Source organism: Clarias gariepinus, chromosome 5 (assembly GCF_024256425.1).
Source record: "Clarias gariepinus isolate MV-2021 ecotype Netherlands chromosome 5, CGAR_prim_01v2, whole genome shotgun sequence".
NCBI lineage: Eukaryota > Metazoa > Chordata > Actinopteri > Siluriformes > Clariidae > Clarias > Clarias gariepinus.
In genome coordinates this window covers 12,655,059-12,679,340 of record NC_071104.1, presented here as the reverse complement: position 1 = coordinate 12,679,340, position 24,282 = coordinate 12,655,059, and the positions used below count along the sequence as shown (strand labels likewise).

At 40.0% G+C, this 24,282-nt stretch overlaps 1 protein-coding gene across 3 annotated transcripts in view; it reads right to left on the bottom strand.

The window, feature by feature from the left end:
- Positions 1 to 23,885, bottom strand: part of stxbp5l (syntaxin binding protein 5L) — a 137,922-nt gene extending 114,037 nt beyond the window's left edge. For all 3 annotated transcript variants that reach the window (XM_053496124.1, XM_053496125.1, XM_053496126.1), the window contains exons 1-2: positions 23,027 to 23,885; positions 5,220 to 5,317 (exon numbers count right to left, since the gene is read on the bottom strand). In XM_053496124.1, the coding sequence (XP_053352099.1) occupies positions 5,220 to 5,317; positions 23,027 to 23,194 (266 nt within the window). In that variant the 5' untranslated portion in view covers positions 23,195 to 23,885. The remainder of the gene's footprint in view (positions 1 to 5,219; positions 5,318 to 23,026) is intronic.
- Positions 23,886 to 24,282: the final 397 nt, after the last annotated feature.

The window sequence follows — 24,282 nt, the reverse complement described above, 5'->3', positions numbered from 1 at the left end:
TTTCCCGATCCTTCCATTAGACCAATAGGATCTACAGAGCGAGGACGCCTGCGTTTTTCTACAGTGTGAGTCGAACAGGAAAAACGTTGCACGAAAGCCAATAAAGATGAAGTAGTCCCGGGGTAAACGTGTAGTTCTTTTCTGGACCCTGTCATTCAGCTTCAATGGTTCTGAGAAGATCAAATAATCATTTCCTTAATTATGATCACAGCTGTGTCATGTGCCATCTGTGGCTCTGAGGTCGATACAGAACCTAGTTAGTTAAATTAATCATATCACTGAGGCCACTAATAAATGTCATATACTGTACAGTCTCAAAATAATACAAACCAGTCAGGCATGCAAACATCTTTATAACCTTTATGACTCGTACATGGAGGTCTGCAAACACGAAACGAATCAACATAGTAAAGTCCCACAATCGGCAGTTACAAGTATTACATGTTATTTTATTTATTCATATTTAATTGACTATGAGCTTCGATGCTGAGAAACCCATCAGCAAGTTTAATCCATCATATCATATATCATACATTTAGCCATTTCTGATTGACACCTTCTAGGTGAATAGCTGCAGTACAAGCACAAAGTCATGGCAAGTGAATAAGCTTTCTGCTAGTTTAGTGTAGTAATTGAAAAAGTAAAGTATTTATACAGTATATACATTTATAAAAGTGTAAATCCTAGTTAATGTAATTTATACATGTTATTAACATGTTATTTTAACCCTTTTCAACTGTCATAAATCTATTGTATAGCAATGTAACCAATATGGTGCGATTGTTTGATGAAGCCTTAAAAGAATAAACAATAAAATGATTGTCATCATTACTCACATTCACCGGTAATGCACGAGCATTCACAAGTCACGCTCATGAGTGAAATCATACAGATCAGAAAAGACAACTATTTGTGGTTACGACACTGCTTTATGTTGAGTCCGACATGTACTGTATACACATGAGCTTTTTATAAATAGTTTCTCAGTATCAGCCTGGTATTTGTTTATACGCAAACAATTTACGTAATAAATAGTAAATATAAAGTCATTTTATTAAATATTCAACCAGGCTTAGTGTGTTATACTCTGAGCCTGAGTGTGTTAGCAATCATCGCACTGGTATATTTAAGTTAAATCACCTTAATTTTTCGCCTTTTGGCCGTTCCTCTAAGTTAAAGTCACATTGCGTAACTCAGACAAGACGAGTCTAGGCTTGTTTTGATGGACACCTTTCTATCAAGTAGTTCAAGAACAACTGTGGTTTGGTGGTGAAAGATAAAACCACAGGAGCAGGAGTAGGGCGGTTGTGGTTTAGGCTGTCGGCTGGTAATCAGAAGGTTGGAGGTTTAAATCTCAACACCGCCGAGATGTCAGTAAGTGCCTGGACCCTAACAGCTGCTGTATTATGGCTGATTCTGCTTTTAAAAACCTCAGAGATGTGTTAAAAAAATTAAATGTGCTGTGTTTATATAATTTATATAAAACATCAATTAGAGTGAAGTAGCCTTAGGTGGAAACTGCTCAGGTTTATAATTACAACAAATAAATAAAAAGAGTGTTAAAACCTAAATGATTTGAGATGACAAACCTCCTTAAACACTTAGTAGTTAGATAGATAGATAGATAGATAGATAGATAGATAGATAGATAGATAGATAGATAGATAGATAGATAGATAGATAGATATAACATATATATCATATAACTTATATATCAAAGCAAATCTCTGCTTAAGTAATGATAGAAACTCATATGATTCGTTCCACAATGCAAAAAATATATATATAAAAATAATTTATACAAAATATAAAAGTAAAAATATAACATATTAACCTGCACTTTACCTTTGATAAGAACCGTAACTGTAGTGATTGAGGCGGAGGGAGTTATGGTGTAGGATGACTTTTACACACATGTGCACACACGGACACAGACACACACACACACACCAGTTTACAGAAAATCTTACTCACACATGATACACACACAAACCAAAATTAAAAAAATGTTTTACGCGCACACACAGTGTTAAAGTAAACAGGACATGCGCGGGCGGATGTTGACTATACGCGTGATGCACGTGCACTGAGACCAAGCATGAGAGAAGATTACCCACAATATTGCTTGTTTACCAGATTATATATTTTTTTTATTTTTGTTTGTCTTGCAGAAGACAAGGTATAGTACTCACAATCCAAGGTTTAACATATTGTATATATAACATATTTTTTAAATGCATAGTACACAGTACGGGAGAAACCCTGGACTGGGTGAAAATCCACAGGTTAGCAGGAGGCTTGCGGCACGTCCTAGGAGACTTGGAGCACGAGGTGGGGTTCACCCAGCCCTGGATGTGCTAATCCAACAAAAGGCACACAAGCACACACTCACACACTGCAGGGAATTTATAAATGCCATTTATCCTACTCAGCCTAATCTGTGGATTTTGGGAGGAAACCGGTATATCCGGAGGAAACCCACCAATCATGGGGAGATCATGCAAACTCAACACAAACAGACCTGAAGGTGGCGCTCAAACCTTTGACCCTGGCGGTGCGAGGCCACAGTGCTAAACACTTCGTCACCGTGCTGCCTGGATGTAATCACTTGTCTTATGCGTCTGGACGGCTATGCGTTTCAATCAGTCTTTTTTTGGGATTGGTGTTGAACATGACACTATAATTACATTATTGTTTAATCAATTTACTTACAGAAACCTACAATCAGGATATTGTGGCGTATGTTGAATGTAAATTGCGAGGCTTCATTTTGTCATTATAATGACCGCCTTGTTCAGTCTTTCTTTTTCTCTCCTAGCGAAACCGCGGTGCATACACAGTGTAGATGACGTAAACCACAGCAACTTGCTTTCAATAGAATTCAAAAGCATCCATCATTACGCCTTCGCTGAAGAGCTTGTGTTTATCCTCTTTTAACTCTTTAGATTCCCATATTAGTATCGGCCATTATTCATAGTACTTTACTATTATCAAAAGTTAGTCTATAGATAAGTAGAAATTTGTTGTCTTGTTTGTTTGTTCATTAAACAAGTTTATTAGTAGGTTTTTTACAGTAGTTCAGTGGCTACAGTATGCGACCATTATCAGGCATGAGATTAATGTCACCCCCAACCCTCCATCGTAATCCATAATTTGTTCCTGTGGTAAACGGATGAAGCAGACGAGAGCAGAGGAATAGTGATGAATGGATATAATGAGAGAGAGAGAGAGAGAGAGAGAGAGAGAGAGACAGAGAGAAAGAAAGAGACAGGGAAAAAACAAACAAGTGCAACCCCATGACCTGTTAATAGCAGAGATAAAAATAGTAATGTGCTGCCATTAGTAATGGGATCAAACCTACAGAATATACAGATGCATTATGATACACACACACACACACACACACACACACACACACACATACATACATTCAACATTATATGACACATGGGGATGTGTGTATGAGTGTGTCTGAGAGAGAGAGAGAGAGAGAGAGAGAGTGTGTGTGTGTGAGAGAGAGAGAGAGAGAGAGAGAGAGAGAGTGTGTGTGTGTGTGTGTGTGTGTGTGTGTGTGAGAGAGAGAGAGAGAGAGAGAGAGAGAGAGAGAGATTCATCATTCTAACATTAACTAGACAGAAGCTGCAGTGAACTCGTACGTGATACGCCTGACAATAAAAGCAGCTTCAGCTCATGTTCTCTCTCTCTCTCTCTTTCTCTCTCTCTCTCTGTTATGAACACACACACACTCGCACACACACACCTAAGCCACTAAATGGTTTCTGTCTCACTTCTGCTCATCTTACTGCTCTTATGCTTCTCAGCATCGCTCATCCCTGTTCACTTTCTGCCCCGACTTTTCCCTCCTCATCCTCTCTCTCTTTCCCCTTTCTTGCTCCTCCTCTTTGTTTCCCTTCTTTTTTTACTCTCTTTTCCATTTTTCATTCAGTCCCTGCTTCCCTCCTTCACTCCCTCTTTACATCTCTCATACTCCCTCTGCATCACTCTCTCTCTCTCTCTCTCCCTCTTTTGCTTTTTTTCCACTGGTGTGTGTTCTGATGAGAAGTGACTGCCGGTCACACAGAAAAATTCTATTAACCCTCTCTCTCTTTCCCTCTCTCTCTCTCTTTCTCTATCACACACACACACACACACACGCATAAACAACCTTACGGCAACACTTTAGAGAGTGCACATAGAATGAAATTAGCTATTTGGAAACACACACACACACACTTGCTCAGTTGAATACACACTACCTGAAAGTCTAATTCCCTGCCTCCTGTTGAAAAAAAAAACAGAGTGTGATTCTCATTATGATAAAAACTAAAGTGCGCACACAGGAAGCCTCTGCGGGTTTGTGGTAGAATAGATGAAACAAAATACAAGTAACAAACAACTAGCTGCACGCGCACGCAAACACACACACACACAGCCGCACACACACACACACTCTAAGGTAATGTCATGTAATGTTATATTTTATGTAATATTTTGTTCCGAGTGTCCTTCATGTGCATCACTACCCACCAAACGCGTACAGTCCACTCCACTTTCTCTGCTTCGTCTCCATAAAGCCACAAACATGAGACTGTGTGTTTGCGTACAGGAATGATTTGCAGACTGTGCATACACAAAGTGGCCAGAAAAGCTGACAATCAATACTGCAGTGTGAATGTTTAACTTGGGATTTTCTAGATCGATACAGTGCTCCAAACAACAACTAAATAGAGAGAGAGAGAGTGTGTGTGTGTGAGAGAGAGAGACATTTATTTCTCTCAAAATACACATACCCACATAACCGATATTCTCCCTATTTTTTTTGTCTTTTCTTTTGGAACGTTAATATCCCTCTAATGGCACCCCATCCCTGAAGAGATGACTTGTCCTTACTCCACTACACCATATTTCATCATCTCATGCCAGGCCTGTCTGTGTGTGTGTAAGCGCACTGCATTCTGCACTAGTGATTTATGAGTTAACCCACACAATCACATCCTCGTAACTCCTCCCCAGACTCGTGTCTGTATCTGTCCACGTCTCTGTGTCTTCACCCCTGAGAGTTAGTTAAATGCTCAGACTCGGTTCTCGGCTGTAAGGATGCCCTCAGGCGAAGAAAACACACAGCATGGGTCTCCACTTACCTCTGGCAAGCACTCCTCTCACAGATACTGCACCGAGTTCATAAAAGCCCAAACAATACCCGGAATGGAAAAGGATACATGCGGACTCCTCCGGAACGAGACCCGATAGCCAGAATCCTCTGCACGGGGTCGAACGCTATAGCCGTGGGCTGGTACGGGAAGCCATGACGGACGGTCTGTGGACAGAGCAGAGGAACAGGTTCAACACATGAAGTCATTTGTGATTTCCTCATTATTCATAGTGAAAGATTGTCCATACTGTATATTATAGTAAGGTTGTTACGGTATACATTGTTAGTCAGAGTTAGTCTAGTTGTCCTCACTCCTTCTGCAGTCCTCTGTACTGACCCTCAATCATCCGACAGCAACATCCACTTCTCTATTTAAGGAGCTCAGACTACACCGCATGCTCTTTGTCTGCATGATCAGCTACCGTGACACACTGCTGCGTACGTCTATGGGATCTTTTTTATACACGCCGGCTTTCAGAACCACATAAGCACATGGCAAGAGATTTGTTCTTATTGAAACTTGCTCTCACATCGAAAAAGAAATCCTTCTGAAAGCCTCTCTTTTTAGGATGTTCCTTTTGGCTTTAGGGAGAGCAGTGTATACATAAAAGCTCAAGGATGTCCGATAGACCCACTTAATAATGCGCAAGGATGTGTATTAATATGGGGTGATACAACACAGTCTGTGTTTTTGCTTTCATATGAGGTACAGTATCAGATGTCACGTCACCAACAAGCTGTTGAACTGTTCTGCTGACTGTCATTTCCCCAGCTGTATGAACATGCACTACCAACCCACCATGCATAATTTGATAAATGTTAATACTTTCTAAGCCTTTATTTATCATATATCTATATCTGTTTATGGAGCTTATTTGTCTTTTTGCAGGTTTCAAGCAGAATTCCCAGTGTTAAATAAACACCCAGAGTACAGAGGTTCTACCGTATACGTTCAGGTGGACTCGGATGAACTCTGAAAGTGGTTATTCAATGCCCAAGATTTTACTGTCCAAACTAGATAAAGGTTTGGGAGATACAGTACATGGAGATATTGTTAGAATTCCTCTCCTTTCATCTTTGTACAGTCCTACAACGCTCTCATTCACACAGTGATTTACTAGGATGAGTCAAAAATTATCCGCACTCTGGCTGCAGAATTTTGGAAAAGACAAATACATGATTTTTGACATAATCTCCTGTGCTTTTCAGTACGCTTTGTTCATCCATCAACGAGCTTCCGTATTCACTCATTTAAAAATGTTTTAGTTTGAGCTGCGAGCCCTGTTTGCACCCCGTCTTCATTTTATTGGAAATAAAGCTTTGTTCCCGTAGGGCTGCTTTTGCAAACAGGTGAAAGTTCGATGGAGCGAGATCAGGACTATAGGGAGGATGCTTTAACATCTCAAAACAAAGTTTTTGCAAAGTGTCGACAGTGTGGACAGAAGTGTGCAGACATGCATCTGTAACGATGGGGTCTCATGAGGTCAGAATATTCTGTACTGTTCAAAATGGGCAGATCCGCATTCTGCTGCCCCACAGAGTTCTGAACAGGTAGAGGCAGTCAGCTAGACACGCGGTTGCCAGGCAACTCCGCCACAAGGGAATGAGCCTGTACATGCCGCACCTGAAGTGTTTATTTAAGGGTCCTGATACTTCCGCACTTCGTGGATCATTAGGTAGCACTGGTAACGTATCAGGGTCAAAGAAAAGAAAAGACAAAGCACGCTCAAAGGAGAGCGAAAATGACCCAGCCTCTGTCTCCCTAAGACGCCGGCAAGAGAGAGAGCAAATAAATCCTCAGTAAAGGCATAGGCCTGGAGAGGATCATAAGTTTTTATTTTAAGTTACCAGAGCCCCGTGCACCCTCGCACAGACAGCAAGGCTCTGTTCATTTTGTGTTTCCAGGGTTTTTTTCTTTTTTTTTTCTTTTTTTTTTAGTTCACTGATTGCTAATCCCACGCTATCTCCAAATGGGAGGGTTTTCCCGTGCGTGTCATAAGCACTCTCACAAACTTCTATTTCGTTGACCCCTCAGAAGCCCAGCGTTAGGGCTCTTATAAATATTACATCCCCTGGTGTGGCTCTTCAACCTGCACCACATAACAGCATCGTCATGCGAGATCACCACGCCCTTAGATAGCAGTCCTCTGTGTTTGATCAAGTTCTTCAATAAGCCTCTCACTGTAGCCTCTCAATGAACACCATTGATTGTTTTTTCCTTATAAAGTTTCAGTACTGGCCCTAGAGAATCCTAGAAAACTGTAACATAATGATGGATGACTTTTGAACTTTTTCTTGCTTAGCAATTGTTCCATACGTTCCATACTCTGCCGTTTTTCTCTCAGGCTCAGAGTGATGAATCCATGTCTCATCACTAATAATGATTCTCTTCAAGATACTTTTATCTTCCTTAGAGTATCAGATATATCCAAACAACTTCTGTTTACTTCCTTCTGTGAGTTGTTTCGGCACCAGGTACAACTTTGGACCAAAGAACTAATCATTGCAGGCTGCTCTTCTTCTGTGCGAATCACATTGAGGGCATTCATTTTTGCTCTCACTGCAGTTAATGAACTGATGTAACATGTTCACACCTGACTGGACAGACAGTAGCCTAAAACAGGAAGTGGTGATAAGACAGTGCGGGCAAAAAAAAGTTTTAATACAACTAAAGTGCGGATAATTTTTGAATCACCCCCTAGAAAAGCTGTCATAATAAACCCTTATATAAAGCTCTCCACTGATTGTCAAAACAGTGAATGACTGTCTTCTCCAGCCTATGTGAAAACACCAGAGATGGTGATAGTGATGACCCTAAAACTAGAAAATCATTCAAAAATATTTAAATCTTCCTATCCATTAATGCCACTGACTGGTAAAATCTTGGGTTGGTTATAATAAATTATTGACTATACTAATGCAAGAAATGTTAAAGGAGTTGTTTGTTCTTTCACCACCTGTTTTTATGTGGATGCATAAAATAATACTTTGTAACCAAGATATTTTTAGATTATATAGATTTAGCTCAGGAGACAATGAACAACAACAGCTCTACATCGCAACCATCATATTCATGTAAAATTCTTTATTAATCAGGATTTAAAGGAGGCCCAGAATCTAATGTGTTTCTAAGTATACTTCTACAACAGAGTATTTTGCTCTTTAATACAAATCAGCCATTCCATTAAACTGCAAAACATTAAACCCAGTATTGTGTAGGTTCCCCTTGTGCTGCCAGGGCAGCTTTGGCCCCATGGGGTATGACGCCACATGACCTCTGGGCACCAGGACATTGCCAGAAGATCCTTTGGGTAATGTGGGTTGCAGCATAGGGCCTCTACGGAACCGACTTGTCTGTCCGTTGCATCCTTTGGATCATTGGTCTGATTGGGATCTGGGGAATTCGAATGCCGGGTTAACAACCTTGAGCTCTTTGCCTGCTAAGTCTCTGTCTAGCAGTCTCTGATGCACTGGGTATTCTTAATTCAATTCAATTAAATTGTATTTCTCAAGTGCTTTCAACAACGGTCATTGTCACAAAACAGCTTTACACTATTTAAAATTATGAAAATAAAATTAAAAATTATAATTAAAATGAGCAAGCTGGGGTTGAAGAGGTACCAGACTCAACAGGAAACCCAAATCAAAAACACATGAATCGACTTTTAGCTTGTCTGTGTGCTATTTGGCTAAAAGTTCAACATAATGGGAAAGGTGATTAGGTTAATACAAAGTCCACTTTTCATGTTGGAGACTGCAGTTTACAAGCCTACATGAAAACTGCCCACATCAGACAAGTCCACAAAAAGTCCACAGTGTTCTGTTTCCTTTCTATTATGGCCAGCATTTACTTTTTCCTCAGCAATTTGTGTTACATTGGCTTTTCCGTAGGATCAGACCAGATGAGCTGGCCTTTGGTACCCACAGGCATAGTTGAGCCTGTGCGTACCACGACCCTGTCACCTGTTTACTACTATATAATTGATAATCAATGTTATTCAATTCACCTGGTAGTGGTGTTAGTATTGTGGCTGACAGTTTAGGATAAAAACCGAAAAGAAAACAAAAGATCTAAAAAAGAGAGAGAATAAAAAACTATTTGTCATTCTTTATTACTTTATTCTGTATACTTTAATTAGTTGAAAATATGCAAAAAAAAAACGAAAAGTTTCATTTGCTTAATTAATGTGGACGTATAAAGAGCAGCTCCATGAGGACTTTGTTTTAAGGATGATTTAAGGTGAATAACAGCCATACAGTATGCTTGCATTAAAACCATTTCAGTGAATAAAATGCACACCGATGTACTCCAGTTTTCTTTTCCCTTTACTAGCTTGCAGTTCCTCACATTAAAAGTGGGCAATTAGTACTGCTCACCTGGACAGAATGAATGGGTAAAAACTATCAAAAGGAGTTCAGTGGCAGGATTAACAGAAGGTCTTCAAAGCTTTTAGTCAGGAAGCTTTTCAATAATGCTCAGAAGCTGCTGCTAACAAAAATGCAGAACTGTCGCTGGCTTAGATATCACTGTTTTAAGCGTGTGTATGTGAAAGCACATGGTAAATATATGACAAAAACAAAATAGAACAAATTTTTCGAGTTGTGTCTTTTATGTACTGGATGGCTACCTTAAAGATTGCTGCCTTAGTAAACTGGGCAGTTTAGCTATCACTAACATACAGTGCTGAAATCTAAAGGAGCTGTCTTTAACACACAGTGCTGAAATCTATAGGAGCTGTCCTTAACACACAGTGCTAAAATTTAAAGAAGCTGTCACCAACACACAGTGCTGAAATCTATAGGAGCTGTCCCCAACACACCGTCCTGAAATCTATAGGAGCTGTCCCCAACACACAGTCCTGAAATCTATAGGAGCTGTCCCCAACACACAGTCCTGAAATCTATAGGAGCTGTCCCCAACACACCGTCCTGAAATCTATAGGAGCTGTCCCCAACACAGTCCTGAAATCTATAGGAGCTGTCCCCAACACACAGTCCTGAAATCTATAGGAGCTGTCCCCAACACAGTCCTGAAATCTATAGGAGCTGTCCCCAACACACAGTCCTGAAATCTATAGGAGCTGTCCCCAACACACAGTCCTGAAATCTATAAGAGCTGTCCCCAACACACCATGCTGAAATATATAGGAAATCTATAGGAAATATCCCCAACACACAGTGCTGAAATCTAAAAGAGATGTCCTTAACACACCGTGCTGAAATATATAGGAAATATCCCTAACACACAGTGCTGAAATCTACAGGAGCTGTCCCCAACACACAGTGCTGAAATCTAAAAGAGATGTCCTTAACACACAGCTGAAATCTAAAGAAGTGTTATAATTGTAGTGCTGGTGCTGAATTCCTCCAGCCGATGACTCTAAACTCCAGGGGGTGGGAGCAATCTGCTACAGATGGTATTGAAATCCTTCCCACAAGGAACTTTGGTCTAGTGACGCAAATTGTGACATTGTTAAAAGAGCGTAGCGTAGCACCTGATAAAGGGAAATAATGTAGTGATGACAAACGATAAACACGGGTAGGTGCTGATATACATACAATGTTTTTATTCTCTGTTTGTGCTCGCCCTCTTTTTCTCTCTCTCTCTCTCTCTCTCTCTCTCTCTATGGGTGTGTGCATATATATGTGTAAATATGCATGTGTGTGTGTGTGTGTGTGTGTGTGTGTGTGTGTGTGTGTGGTGTGTGTGTGTGTGTTTTGACTGTTATGGAGACCCAATAATTAATAATTCATGAGACAGAATAGGGCCCAAGAAATGGTGCAGATGAATGAGCAGAATGGAGTGTTGTTGGTTTTGTAAATAAATAAACAAATAAATAAATAAGTCAGAATGAGAAACATTCCACCATTCATTATCAGCCAAATTAAGGACTACAAAAACATGAACAGACCTTCATTCAGGATTTTCTGGAGGTTTTGCCACTCCTGCATGGCTGTCACACACTGTGTGTGTGTGTGTGTGTGTGTGTGTGTGTGTGTGTGTGTGTGTGTGTGTGTGTGTGTGTGTGTGTGTGTGTGTGTGTGTGTCTCTGCTGGTTCATCTGTCAGTTTATTTGTCTGTATATCTGTCTGTCTGTCTGTCTGTCTGTCAGGTTACTTGGTGTAACAAAAGACTTAAAATTCAGACAGAGGTCGAGATTTCACTCTAATACAGCAACATGGCAGCAAACTACCTGCTCTCTAGGATACTACCACTTTTATTCATCCTCCTCTCTCATCTACTGTCCTACCTTATGGTCTACTGTTCCTCCTCTCCATCCCCGGCTCTACCTCTACATCTACTGTCCGATCTCTCTATCTACTGATTTTCTTCTCCTCTCCGCTTATTGGTTTACCTCTTCACATACTAAGGAGTACCATGAGAGTGTAAAACTGTAGTTCCTTTTCTACCTTTACTGCTCTACCTTCCATATGTTGTTCCTCCTCTTCATCATACAATTCTGCCTCTCCATTTACTGTTCAACTTTTCCATTTCCTGTTCTTTCTCTCCACCTACTGTTCCTCCTTCCCACTTAATGTTCCCCTCTTCCATTTAATACTTCTCATACTTCTCTATTCCCTGTCCTATACTTCACTGTCTATTATTTCTCTTTTCCATTTATTATTCAGCTTTTCTGCCCAGTATCCTGCTGTAGCTTTTTGTATATTGTGTAACCTCTCTGTCCATCGTTCTACCTCCCTGTTTTACATATTCAACTATTCGCCTTTCTAATCTCCTTTCTTCATCTTCATTTTAAACACACACACACACACACACACACACACACACACAGTATATACACAGAGTCTACTAAAAAATGTATACACACTTCAGGAAAAGAAATATATATATAATTCTGATATGAATATACTGTATGTGCTATGTGCATATCCCTGACAGGGTATCAGTGTGGTATGTTTGGTTTTCTTGGAATTTTATTTCATATCTCTCTCTCTCTCTCTCTCTTTCACACACACACACACACACATGCACACACACACATACATACATGCCTACTACCCCTCTTTATCTGTTTCTCTGTGCTTATTATAATAACGAGACACATCATTACTGATAGCTCAAGTACTCAAGTATTTTCTTCTCTCCTTCTCTCTATGTTTTTTTACTCTCTCTATATTTGAGTATGCTTGTTCAGATATAAGAGCATGACATTAGGTTGTTAATTGAATTTGTGTTTCTTTGCACAAAATGCATTTACAGCCCTAGGTCCAGGGTATCTGAGGTGATGTGTGTGAGCATAAATGTACTCAAAGTTCAAGTGAGTTCATTACAATGTCATGACGTAAGCTCTGCTGTAACATTTGGCACTTGCCAATATTAGCCTGGAATACTGACTGTATAATGTCTGTTACTTATTATTATGTGTGAAAGTTGTATGTGACAACATTCATATAAAACTATATATATATATATATATATTTGCAGTCAGATGATTACTCATCATAAACACAGATGTTGTGACAATATTGGGCTTTCAGTGATGTTTTTAAACTTGGACAGAATGAATGTACAACAGAAATCAGTAATAGAAGACATACAACCCGAGTCTAAATTAATTTTGAAATAAATAAATAAGTACAGGATCAAAAATATCTAAACAACTACAGATTCCAGTTGTACATATTGTACTGTAAGCACAAGTTTTTTTGGGAAAGTCTAGCTCCTTTTCCTTTCTGGAAGAAATCCTAAAAGTCATACTCAACTGAAAAAAAATTGGTTTAGATGGTCAGGAGCCACCAAGGCCTGCCATGAACAAGAAGCTGCTGGAGTACTTACATTTACGCAGAAACCCTTATCCAGAGCGACTTACATTTTTATCTTATTATACATCTGAGCAGTTGAGGGTTAAGGGCTTTGCTCAAGGGCCCTAACAGGGACAACCTGTGATCTTCTGGACCATAGTCCAATGCCTTAACCACTGAGCTACCCCTGACCCCAGTGGAGCACCAGTGTCACTGTCTATAGCAAAGTGAGTTTTACATCACCATGAAGACCACAATCGCTCCTGCTCTAAAATCAACACTGTAGCAGCTGTTAAGCATGGTTTTGCTTGCATCATGCTTTGGAGATTCCAGTAAAACTGGTGCAATGTGCAAAATAAATGGAATAATAAAGAAGGAGGAACACAATTCTTTTAAACAACCTGAAATTATCAGTGAAACAGTGGAAGCTGGTTGTGGAATAGATAAAGTTTGCTAGTTTTAAACTTTTAGAGACTCTTGTGGACCATGTTTAAAATTCAAGCCCATGCCAGGAAACCAACTTACTGAATTAATTAAACCCCACTACTGCTGAGAAGCAGGGTTGAATATTCAATCAGAATTCTGCCAGGAGCAGAATTGTTGATGGTTACTAAAAGAATCTGAAAAATGTGAATCCTACTAAGAGACATGCAACCAAATATTAAGTGTGCTGAATGTATAATTTTTACCCAGTGATCATATCAGGGGTGGCACGGTGGTGTAGTGGTTAGCACGGTCACCTTGCACCTTCAGGGTCCGGGTTCGATTCTTGTCTCTGTATGCATGGAGTTTGCATGTTCTCCCTGTGCTTAGTGGGTTTCTCTGGGCACTCTGGTTTCCTTCCACAGTCCAAAGACTTGCAGATTAAGCTAATTGGCCTTCCCAAATGAGTGTGTACTGTATGTCTGTGCCCTGCGATGGATTGGCACCCTGTCCTGTCTCCTGAAATAGGCTCCACAACCCCCCCACCCCTTTATACAGGATAAGTTGGTATAGACGATGAGTGAGAGTTAATGATTATATTAGAAAATCTTAAATGCCACAGAAACAGACAAGTCAATACAAACTCAGTAATGACATACACATTTATGATTCATGAGGGTAGGTAAACTTCTGATCATGACTGCTGCAAATCCACTTCGTAAATCCACTCACACATCTAATTTTTCATATAGAAATGTCTGTTTGAATCCCAGTGTTGAACAAATTTTATACATCTCTCAGTTTGATTAAAAAATATAAAAATAGACGTTTTGTGCACGTCAAAATCTTTAAAGAATCCATATCGCAACAGGATTGAGGCATCAATGTGTGTGCCTTTCACCTTGATCTTGGACTTGATTGGCAGGGCAGTTCATCATCACGCACTTAATGAGCTGAACACACGAACATGCACACATGCTCACACACACCTCTCCTGCTGCTCCAGTAAGAGTGGGTGTTGTGAGCTCTTTTAATCATAGGCCGGACCGGAGCGTTTGACACTCGGGGGGTGCTGACCTCCTGTCTGCCCCAGCAGGGTGTGAGTGCCTAAGGCAGGAAGAAGATGCAGAGGCGCCGGGATCTCCATACACCCACCGAGGAGAAGCCGACCCCTCTAACAGGCCCCATGCCGGCTCGCGCCCGAGTCACTTGTCATTAAATATACATAGGGTGCAGAGAAGATGAAAAATACATCCAATGGCCCCAATCTCCAAAGCTCTCATACATATTTCACACAGTGAAATGTTTTCTTTTTTTCGTCTGTCTTGCACTTTGTTTGTTTTTCTTAGTATGTTCAAGTGTGTGTACTGTTTTTAAGTACATCGGGGATTAAAACGGACAAAAACCTCTCTCGGTCTTTCTCATTGCATTTCAAGTCACTTCAATCTGATACACACACATAACTATGAAAACATTTTCTTAATCAACCTCAGACACAAAGGACCGCTTGTCTCTTATTCTCATTCACTCAGTTTCCAGGATTCGAAGGGAGGGTGAGTCTAGTCCTAGAGATCTAAAAATAGATTGCACAACCAATGCTCTCTCTATCTCTCCCTCCCTCAAACACACACACACTCACACTCGCACCACATTCATGTCCTGCTATACCTTCTTTATCATAAACAAAACACTACCTGTTCAATGTCCTGTATAGTCATTAGCATAGCAACGGGGTCGTTCTCTCAGTGTACAGCATGTTCTCTTCAGCCCTGTTAACATCTTCACCATCTTTAGTGGTGCTATGAAGTGCTACAGCTGCAGTCATCGGCGGAGATCGCAATATCACAATGTGCACAAAATGACGGATGCATTAAAGTCTATAGGCATTAAAGCAAGCATGTGTGCATTAAATGTGTTTAGTGGCGTCATAAACATAATGCAGTGCCGTTGTGATGTTCTCAGCCACATCACATTGCAAAGATTGATTGCATGAAGATAAATAGATAAATAGGTAGGTACAGTAACTTTTCCTCTATACAAATATACTTCTTAACATAGTCTCCTTTACAAGCGGTACATTTGCGTCATTGTTAAATCCAGCTTTAAACTTCTCTTTAAAAATTCCCTTTGTCTCATCTGATGTTCACCCACGACAGGAAGAGTTACTCAACATGCACAATTCGAACAACCTGTCTGTTAATAAAAAGGTGGTGCACACTTTGGCATTACTTACAGTAAAGCTCTTGTATTGATTCGTTTTAATGGTTCCATGTGTACATACTATACTGTTACTGCCTACTTTGCTCATCTTAAAGCCATAAGTATGAAAAGAGTGTTTTGTTAAAATTAGCAAATGCGCACATGTTAACTATTGGGGACGAAGCTAACATTTGCAAATCATAATATTCCAGATCAAGGGATGGGAATTACCAGGGGAAGCACAATACAGTTTTATTACAATATCTAGTTGTTGATTCAACTTGTTTATTTTTGATTGATTTCATAAATATCTCGATTTTTGGTTAAAAAGATTTAGTTACTATTCTAAACAAGCTTCACAAATACTTTGCTCCTACAACATAGGATGCTGTGCTGCCTGCTAATGTGTGAATAGTTTAGAGTGCGCCACCTGTAGGATTATAGAGGGACAGCACCATTTTATCAGCTCAAACGCAAACATGCAGTACATATAAACTAATTTTGGAGTCCGATACCAATACCAATACATGAATTGCCACACAAAAGAATTTTAATACAGTATGTAACTGAATTATTATTATTTTAACCCATCTCCAATTAGATACAGTAGTATCTTTAATATCTCTTAATTAATATACAGTATATCTATTCAGAATCCAGACTAATCCAGACTGTTATGAGGTGATGGCATGGTAAGATAGGTAGATCAAAACCATAAAAGTCCCATCTATTAGTTTAGAATTCCATTCCTCCATCATCTCATTCCAGCAGTTATACTAAAATAATTAGGTTTAATAGAACAAACCACTAGTAACAGATATGATCTCACCTACAGGGACGGTAATTATGCAGTTCCTGTCTACAGTCAGTAAATTACAAATCGTCACACAATCTAAATTCAATTAAATAATAAATGCTCTGCTTACAATTGAATTTGTTATCAGAATAAGTAATCCAGTTTATATCTAGTCTGATAAAACTCAATATAATAAGTCACTAAACTCCATTGAAGACCTGTCACTGCTGAAGGGATTTTAGTGGGTCAGTAAGTATGCCACTGCCTCACTGGAGCAATGACCCACATCACAAGTTCACAAAGGGGTTAGGAATTTATTATTAGTTAAACATCTGGCTAATATAGAAGTCTGTATATTAATTTGACAACCTTTTGGTCATCAGAACACGAGTATTCTGCTTAGTTCAAACAATTGGTACATTTAAAAAAATAATAATATAAACCATAAATGCACGAACATGAATGGAGTTTTGTAATTGTGAGCTTGAATCATCTGGCACCTTAATAACCATCGCCAATTGACTGCATAAATTAAAATATAAATGACATGCATATGAATCCATGATTACATGTTCAACCATGTGCATAGTGAAGAGTCTGTTGGTACATCAGCAAGGTCATGGCCATGCACCTGGGACTCAGGAACTGATAACTGGCTCATTAGAAAGGAGCAACTTCATGTCAAACAGAAACTAACACAAAATATGTTGGTTGGAACGCAAACCTGAAACAAAGTCTTTTTACAAAGTAAACTCCACCACATGACTTGCAAGACTTAAAAGTTTAATCATTTCTCATAAAAAAGCACAAACTATAAAGTACATGAACTAGGCAAGGCTTGATAAATATTAATAGTATTCAAACAGTGCAGTGGTACAGGTTAGCTTGTTTTAAAAAGAACATTAGCATGAATATTTGATACATTGCCCTACAGCGTATGTTTGTGCCAGAATGTCAATGTTCCACATATAGGAAGTGCTGCACATAAGTTGCACGTGAAGATATATATATTTTTTTTTTTGTAAAAAAAAAAAAATAAAAAATACTCCACACAGACACAAACTCAAAATCAGGATCGAATTCCATTCCCTAGAGCGGTGAGGCAGCAGTGCTAGGGTTTTACACCAGCATGGTGCCCAATTTATAATACTGACATCTCAAAATATTGCTAGGAGGCATTTGTCCATTTCCTAGCTAGCAGACTGGAAGTGAAGACAACATTGAAAGTAATTCTAAATGGTTCATTGGATGCTGAAATGTTGTCCAACAAGTTGCAAAAACAAGAGAAACAACGTAGACAAAAACCCACTTCTTCTAACAGCAGACAGACAAACACACACACACACACACACACACACACATGTATGGACAAATGTTTTTAAGATGTAGGAAGAATTATTTTTTTTTATAAGCAGCATGGGGATGAAAAAACATCTTACCATTAAACCTTAGACTTTAAATGACTAAGACACCCTGGCATACATGGCAAAAAAAAAAACATTCACATTACTTTAGATTGACCGTAATTAAAAAAACCCCATGGAGACAATACATTAAAGTCTCACTGAGAGCTTTAATTCCCAGTTGGAAATAAATACAATCTAAGGTGTTGAAAATAAGGGCTGGCTCTTATGTGTGCCACAGTGTTCAGTCATTTTATTAGTCCTTCAACAGATTTGTTGTTCTGTGTGCCTCTGTGCCAAGCTGAGAACAGACTATAGAGAATGTAGGAAAAGCTTGTACAATAGAAAAAAAACAATAATAGAAAAAAATAGGAAAAGGCTAAACCATTGGAGAGTGTAGAGCACAAGATTAAACAGTTTACTTGTGTATTCATTAGTGTAGCATGTCAAACTTATGGACAGGACCAATAGCCTAATATTTCGTCCATTATTATTTGATATAACATTTGACCCTTTGAAGGAAACCAACAGCTCCAACTTCGGCCCAAAGGGACTCATTTTCTTTCAAAAGGTAAAACAATGTCATGAAAATCTAAATGAATTCAATGATATCTGCCTCAAAGCTTAAGAGTTTTTTTTTTTTATAAAGACTATAGTAGAGGGGAAAACTGATTAATTATATATGCATAGTCAGTAGATAAAAGGCCCAAGAATGTGACCTTATACACACAGTAACACACTGCCTTCAGTTACATCTGCACGAAATTATGGACAGAAATGTTTGCAGAGCTCTGGTAAATACATTTTTAGTTGTCGAACTAAATGAGGCTGAAAATGAGACTCAGCATTGTTTCGTTCCTCATTTAAAAAACAGTTTGTTGAAAGAAACACTTATTAATCAGCTATAGTGGATGAGTGGAGGACAAAAGCCAGAGAGAGATGTCTCCACATTCTGGAGCTTATGAAACATGACAGCTCATGACAGGACTGCTTGTCAGAGCCCATCGTTGGGAGATGCGATCATAACCACCGATGGCCTCCATTGATCCTCTGGGACAATATGAGAAACTCAGTCTATCCTTTCCTTTTAAACAATGTGACTTATTAATTAATACTAGGCATGTCTGGAGATTTAAAAAACAACAGATATGGAGATTCTTTTAAAAAAAAAAAAAAAAGGTCAGCTGACTCTTTGGACAATACCTTGTACTACACCAACCAGCCATAACATCAACACCACTAGCAGGCAACACTGATAACCATTCACCAGCAAACTAGTAACAACAGCCAGCTCATGAGTCCAATCCCACAAAAAAGCCAATGCAACACAAATCACAGAACAAAGACAATGCTGGACAAAATCCTTTGGAATTAATAAAGTCTTCCATCTATAGAAAGGCATCAGAACACTCTGTGCATCACAGCCTGCCATGCATAGGACTCAGCAGGCAAGGAGCCCAAGCCCGCCAAACTTCCCAGATCCCAATCCAATGAAGCGTCGATGGGACGCCCCAGTGGGTTTTTATCAACAACTGCACGATAGAATATGTTATTGCAAATATATATGTTATGTATAAATTGAAAAAATATCACTTATTTTTGATGAAACTGATCAAAAAAATGCTTTATGTTTAGGCTGAGTCATGCTAGTTAGTTTCTCCTTAATAAAATATCTCCTCCAAGATAAAATCTCTCTCATTGGACAGAACATGTTTGCTCTACACACACAAACACACACACACGTGCCGAGATGATAACAGTAGTGCATAATAGATTTATTTACAGAAAACTTTAATCATGATATTACAGCATGTGATTATAACGTGAGGCTGTAAAGCAGCTGTATCTCTCCTGGTCAGGGTGTTCAATACATTCTGCTCTGTCATTTCTCTTTCCTTGTCCTCCTGGCATAAAAGCTGTTCATTTCCATTCTGATGTTCTCTTAAGTCCTCCTGATTTGTTAAGGTCACTTCATCTCAAACTCTACATATTGCTTATTCCACCCTGCTGTGAGCCCGGAAGGAAAATGTTCCTCAACTACAGTATGTGCTCGGAATGAGCAACTGCTAGTAGCAAATTGTCATGAAGAGGAAAATCCACCATCACTCGGTAGTCAGCCGAGAATACTTTATAAAAGCCGTGGAAAGGAATCAATATTTGTGTGAGGCATCACCTTGAATCAACTCTATAAGAAGTATATCTCTCCTGTACAATATATACAATCTTAATGAACACTAAATAACTTCATAAGTTCATTTTAGGCACTAATAAAATATTACAGACATTTTAAACAACATGTATTAAGCCAAAATGTATTTGTAACTACAGAGAAACTCTCTCATTCACTCCATATATCACTTATCCTGTTCAGGGTCGCAGGAAGCCTGGAGTATGTCCTAGGAGACTCAGAGCACGAGGTGGGGTACACCCTGGATGTGCTAATCCACCAAAGGGCACACAAGCACACACTCGCACACTACAGGGAATTTAGAAATGCCAATTATCCTACTCGGCATGTCTTCGGACTGTGAGCGGAAACCAGAGTACCCAGAGGAAACTCACCAAGCACAGGGAAAAACCTGTAAGATCCACGCAAACAAAGTTGAAACTTTCAACCCTAGAGGTGCAAGGCCATAGTTCTGACCACTACGCCACGGTGGCCTGCTTTATAGAGAAACAAAGAAAGAAATACATGATCATTCTATGTGGTTACGTATTGTGCACAAAGGAACAATTCAGACACTTTATTAAGATTGAGATGGTCTAGTTGGCTTAATTAGATGGCAACACTTTAGGACCTCACCTGTTCCAGTGCTGGCCATCATCATTACCATTTTTTTCATTGTTCTGTTTTTAAATGATAAGATTTATTAGGAGACTTTTACGTATAGAACTTCACTACAAAAAACTTCTAACAGTTATTTTTTAGATGGATGGATGGATAGATAGATAGATAGATAGATAGATAGATAGATAGATAGATAGATAGATAGATAGATAGATAGAATTAAAAATAAAAAATAATTAAGAATTAAAATTTTAGATATTATAATTTTAGACCAGACATTTTTAGCCTCAATCTCACAAACCCCAATTAAACCTTTGTATTTAGGTGTGTTTGGTGTGATCGAGGTTACTAGAAAGTCTGTATCCTCCAGTGATCTACCTTCCAATAGTGCAAACTCAAGGTTGTCACATGCAGAATTCAGTGTGCAGAATTCCGCGGAGTCCTCCGATTCGAATTTCACACACCATGGAGAGAAATGAGAGGTCAGCTACAGCTCAGCCCACAGTGGGAATAAGGCTTGTAACAATGGCACTGAAAATAACCCCACTCATGCAAAGGCAGGTTTTTCGATTCATCACATTTCACTGTGCCTCAGAGACCTGGGTCTCCGTCGAGTGCTGACATGTTCCTACTCCACATTCCAGTTTACAGAACTCCTAAGGGAGCATGATGAAAATGTATGACCTATATTTATTTATTAATTTTAATCTTTTAATACCTTGCTGTTAATATGTAATCACAATAATACTCTGTATTACTATACCCTAACATAATAAAGGGATTAGATATAGTTTAAAGCAATTGCGCAGCTGCTGCATAAATAAAACATTGAATCCAATAAATGCTTTGAATGGCATGGCAAGTGCACATAGCCCAATAAAGATGTTGAAGCAAATGGTAAGCATATTTCTAGATGGGTATGCAGATGGAATGGATAGAAAAGATTCCAATAAACAAAGACTCCGCACTTTTATTTTACTGGCCAGACTTGAACCTTCCAGCGTTTTCTATATTCGGCCTGGAAATAACCAGCACTGTCTTATTCGTGTCCTACTATTATTCCCATTCTTGGTATTAAAACACAACAAGGAGGTGTGAAAAGTTCATGACAAGGAAAGATTCTGCCAATGCAAAAATATCTTTAAATAGGATTGGACTGGAAGTGTATGGAAACCAGTTCAGCTTCTGTAAGCAATCCAAATCCAAACAATCCAGTCCACCAGTCCAATGGGTTAAAAATAGTTCAGCCAACAGGAGATCACCCAATCTGGCAACCCCGGATTAAAAATCCAGCCGCAATGAATGCTAAGAATAGAGAAACACACCAGTCTAAAGACTGCTGTTCTGATTTTGGTACGGGTAGAAAGCTTTAGGTTACCTTTTAAACATAGGTTACCATATTCAACAGTAGTGCACATACTGTAGTACTGTACATCACTGTTGTGTCTGTGGTCACCTGTCGTGGGGTGCGGATTGGGACGAAATGGCTAGATCATTGTGTACAACACACACACACACACACACACACACTCCGGACTAGTGGCCAATGTCAGAATAATACTCCAGCTATATATAGTACAGTAAACATCTCTGCTTATGTGCCATATTGCGGTTTGGCATCGAGCTGGAGGTGGAGCGGTGTCGGTGTTTTTTCTTTTCTTTCTTTTTTTTTGGAGTGAAGGGGTGTGAGGCCGCAGATAAAAGCCTGTAAATCTGCCTGATGAAAAGAAAAAAAAAACGCAGCACTGCAGTCGGTAATCTGGAAATAAAATACCAGCAAGGCGGCTTTAAATCCAATGAATCGTCACGCAGCAGGAGGATATGATGAGATTTTGTCAAACAGAGCACTTTAACTGGTAATGAAGAATAAGGGGTTTGGGAACCGCGCGCTCGTGTGCGTGTGTGTGTGTGTGTGAGTTCATTCAGCACTGAGAGCGCTGAGATAGATGTCCCAGTAAACTTTGCGCTAGAGTTTGTTAGTGCTTGCACACACACACACACACACAGACGCATTGATATTTTGTAAGGGATATCCTGAAATCTGTTTATACTCCACACTCAACAATCAGATTCTAATCTACTAAACTTTTGTGTGTGTGTGTTTTTTTTTCCATAAGGGATAATAGGATCAATCTCCCCGACATGACCACGCCTCCTGATTAACAATGTCATTATGTGACCACGCCCCCTACACCCGGTGCCAGTCAAGAGTCTGACCCAAAGTCTTTTGAAGTGATAACTAAGTCTATATCTCTAAACTGCATGTGTTGTCGGGTTGCTGGTGTGTAAAGCACGGTTCCCCTCATCCCCAGTGGCTGACTTTGACACGATAACTGTACTAATCATTAATGTCACCCCAGTGCGACACCCATATTCAGCCCTGATGGTGTATGGTGCATGTCGGAATCATGTTTGTATATATGTATTTCTCTGTGGCTTGGAAGTTGCGTTGAAGCTGAAGTTGTTCAGAGAGCGTGCCAGGTACAAACCCACCTACCCACCTTACAGATGTGGAAGTGCTCCGCCATCAGGGTCTCCTGAATGTCCAGCTCGCGCGGAGTCGCTGCTGCAGTGGGAGTTCCAGCAGCGCTGCCGCACGATGGAGAGCCTCCAGCACTGACCGGAGACGACGTGGTCAGACCGTCCAACACCTTCCTGAACTTCTTCATGGTTTCTGCGTCCCTCTTCTCCTTCTTGTTGCTGCTGTTGTTGTTGTTGTTCTGTTCTTTCTTCTTCAATAGGATCAAGCTGTTTCTTTCTTTCTTTCTTTCTTTCTTTCTTTTTTTCTTTTTTTTAAATCTGTACGCTCAGAATTCTACCGCAGAGCCGATTAAAGCGGCAGAGAGAAGGCTGCTGGTGGAGCAAGAGCACAACAAACCCTCCCCTCCTTTACAGAACTGAGAGACTCTCTGCCGAGCTCTCTGCTTGCTCTGCCTTTTAAAGCATTTGCGTGCAATTCAAAAAGTCACACATCATTTTAAGAGCTGAAATGTCGAAGAAGTCGGGTGATGGGGGGAAAACAAAAACAACAACAACAACAACAACAACAAAAAGAAAGGACACACACGCACACATGCACGCACGCACAAACATACATACACACACGCACGCGCATGTACACAGCGGAGAGGTCTCATACGCGCTGAAGCGCAGCTACACGCAACCGAGAAACTTCATGTTACTCATGCGGGACGAACTGCATCACCCTCCCGACGATTTACACTAAGATGCGTCCCGAGTTGCTTTTGGTTGAGGATGAGGATGAGGAAGAGGCACCGCAAAGAGACGTGCGTGGCTTCTTTCCGTCCCTGCGCGAGCAAAACTGTTCAACTTTGCGATGAGGAACGCGAGAGTGTGAGAGCTCAGATGGAAACCAGATGGTACAAGAGCATCTCTCTCTCTCTCTCTCTCTCTCTCTCTCTCACTCACTCTCCCGCGCTCTCTCTCGCGCTCCCGCAGTCGCTGTCCGTGGTGCTGAGCGACAGAGCACCAGAAGCCCCGCCCCCAATCGATGCTATTGGGGCAGGCGTTTATGATTAAGCGCACACAGGAAAGCGCACTTTGCTGTGCGTCATTATTAGTCGGCACCGTTGCGTGTCGTTTGACCGCCGGACAGGGTCATTTCCTCATCCACTTTTTCCAGTCAGGATGACCACGGCGTCGTGGCTACAGGGTTAAAACTTCCTGAAGCTCTGCTTTCGACCTGTGAATCAATGCTGCAGAGAGTGCTGCAACATCAGATAGGTGGTCTGCGGGG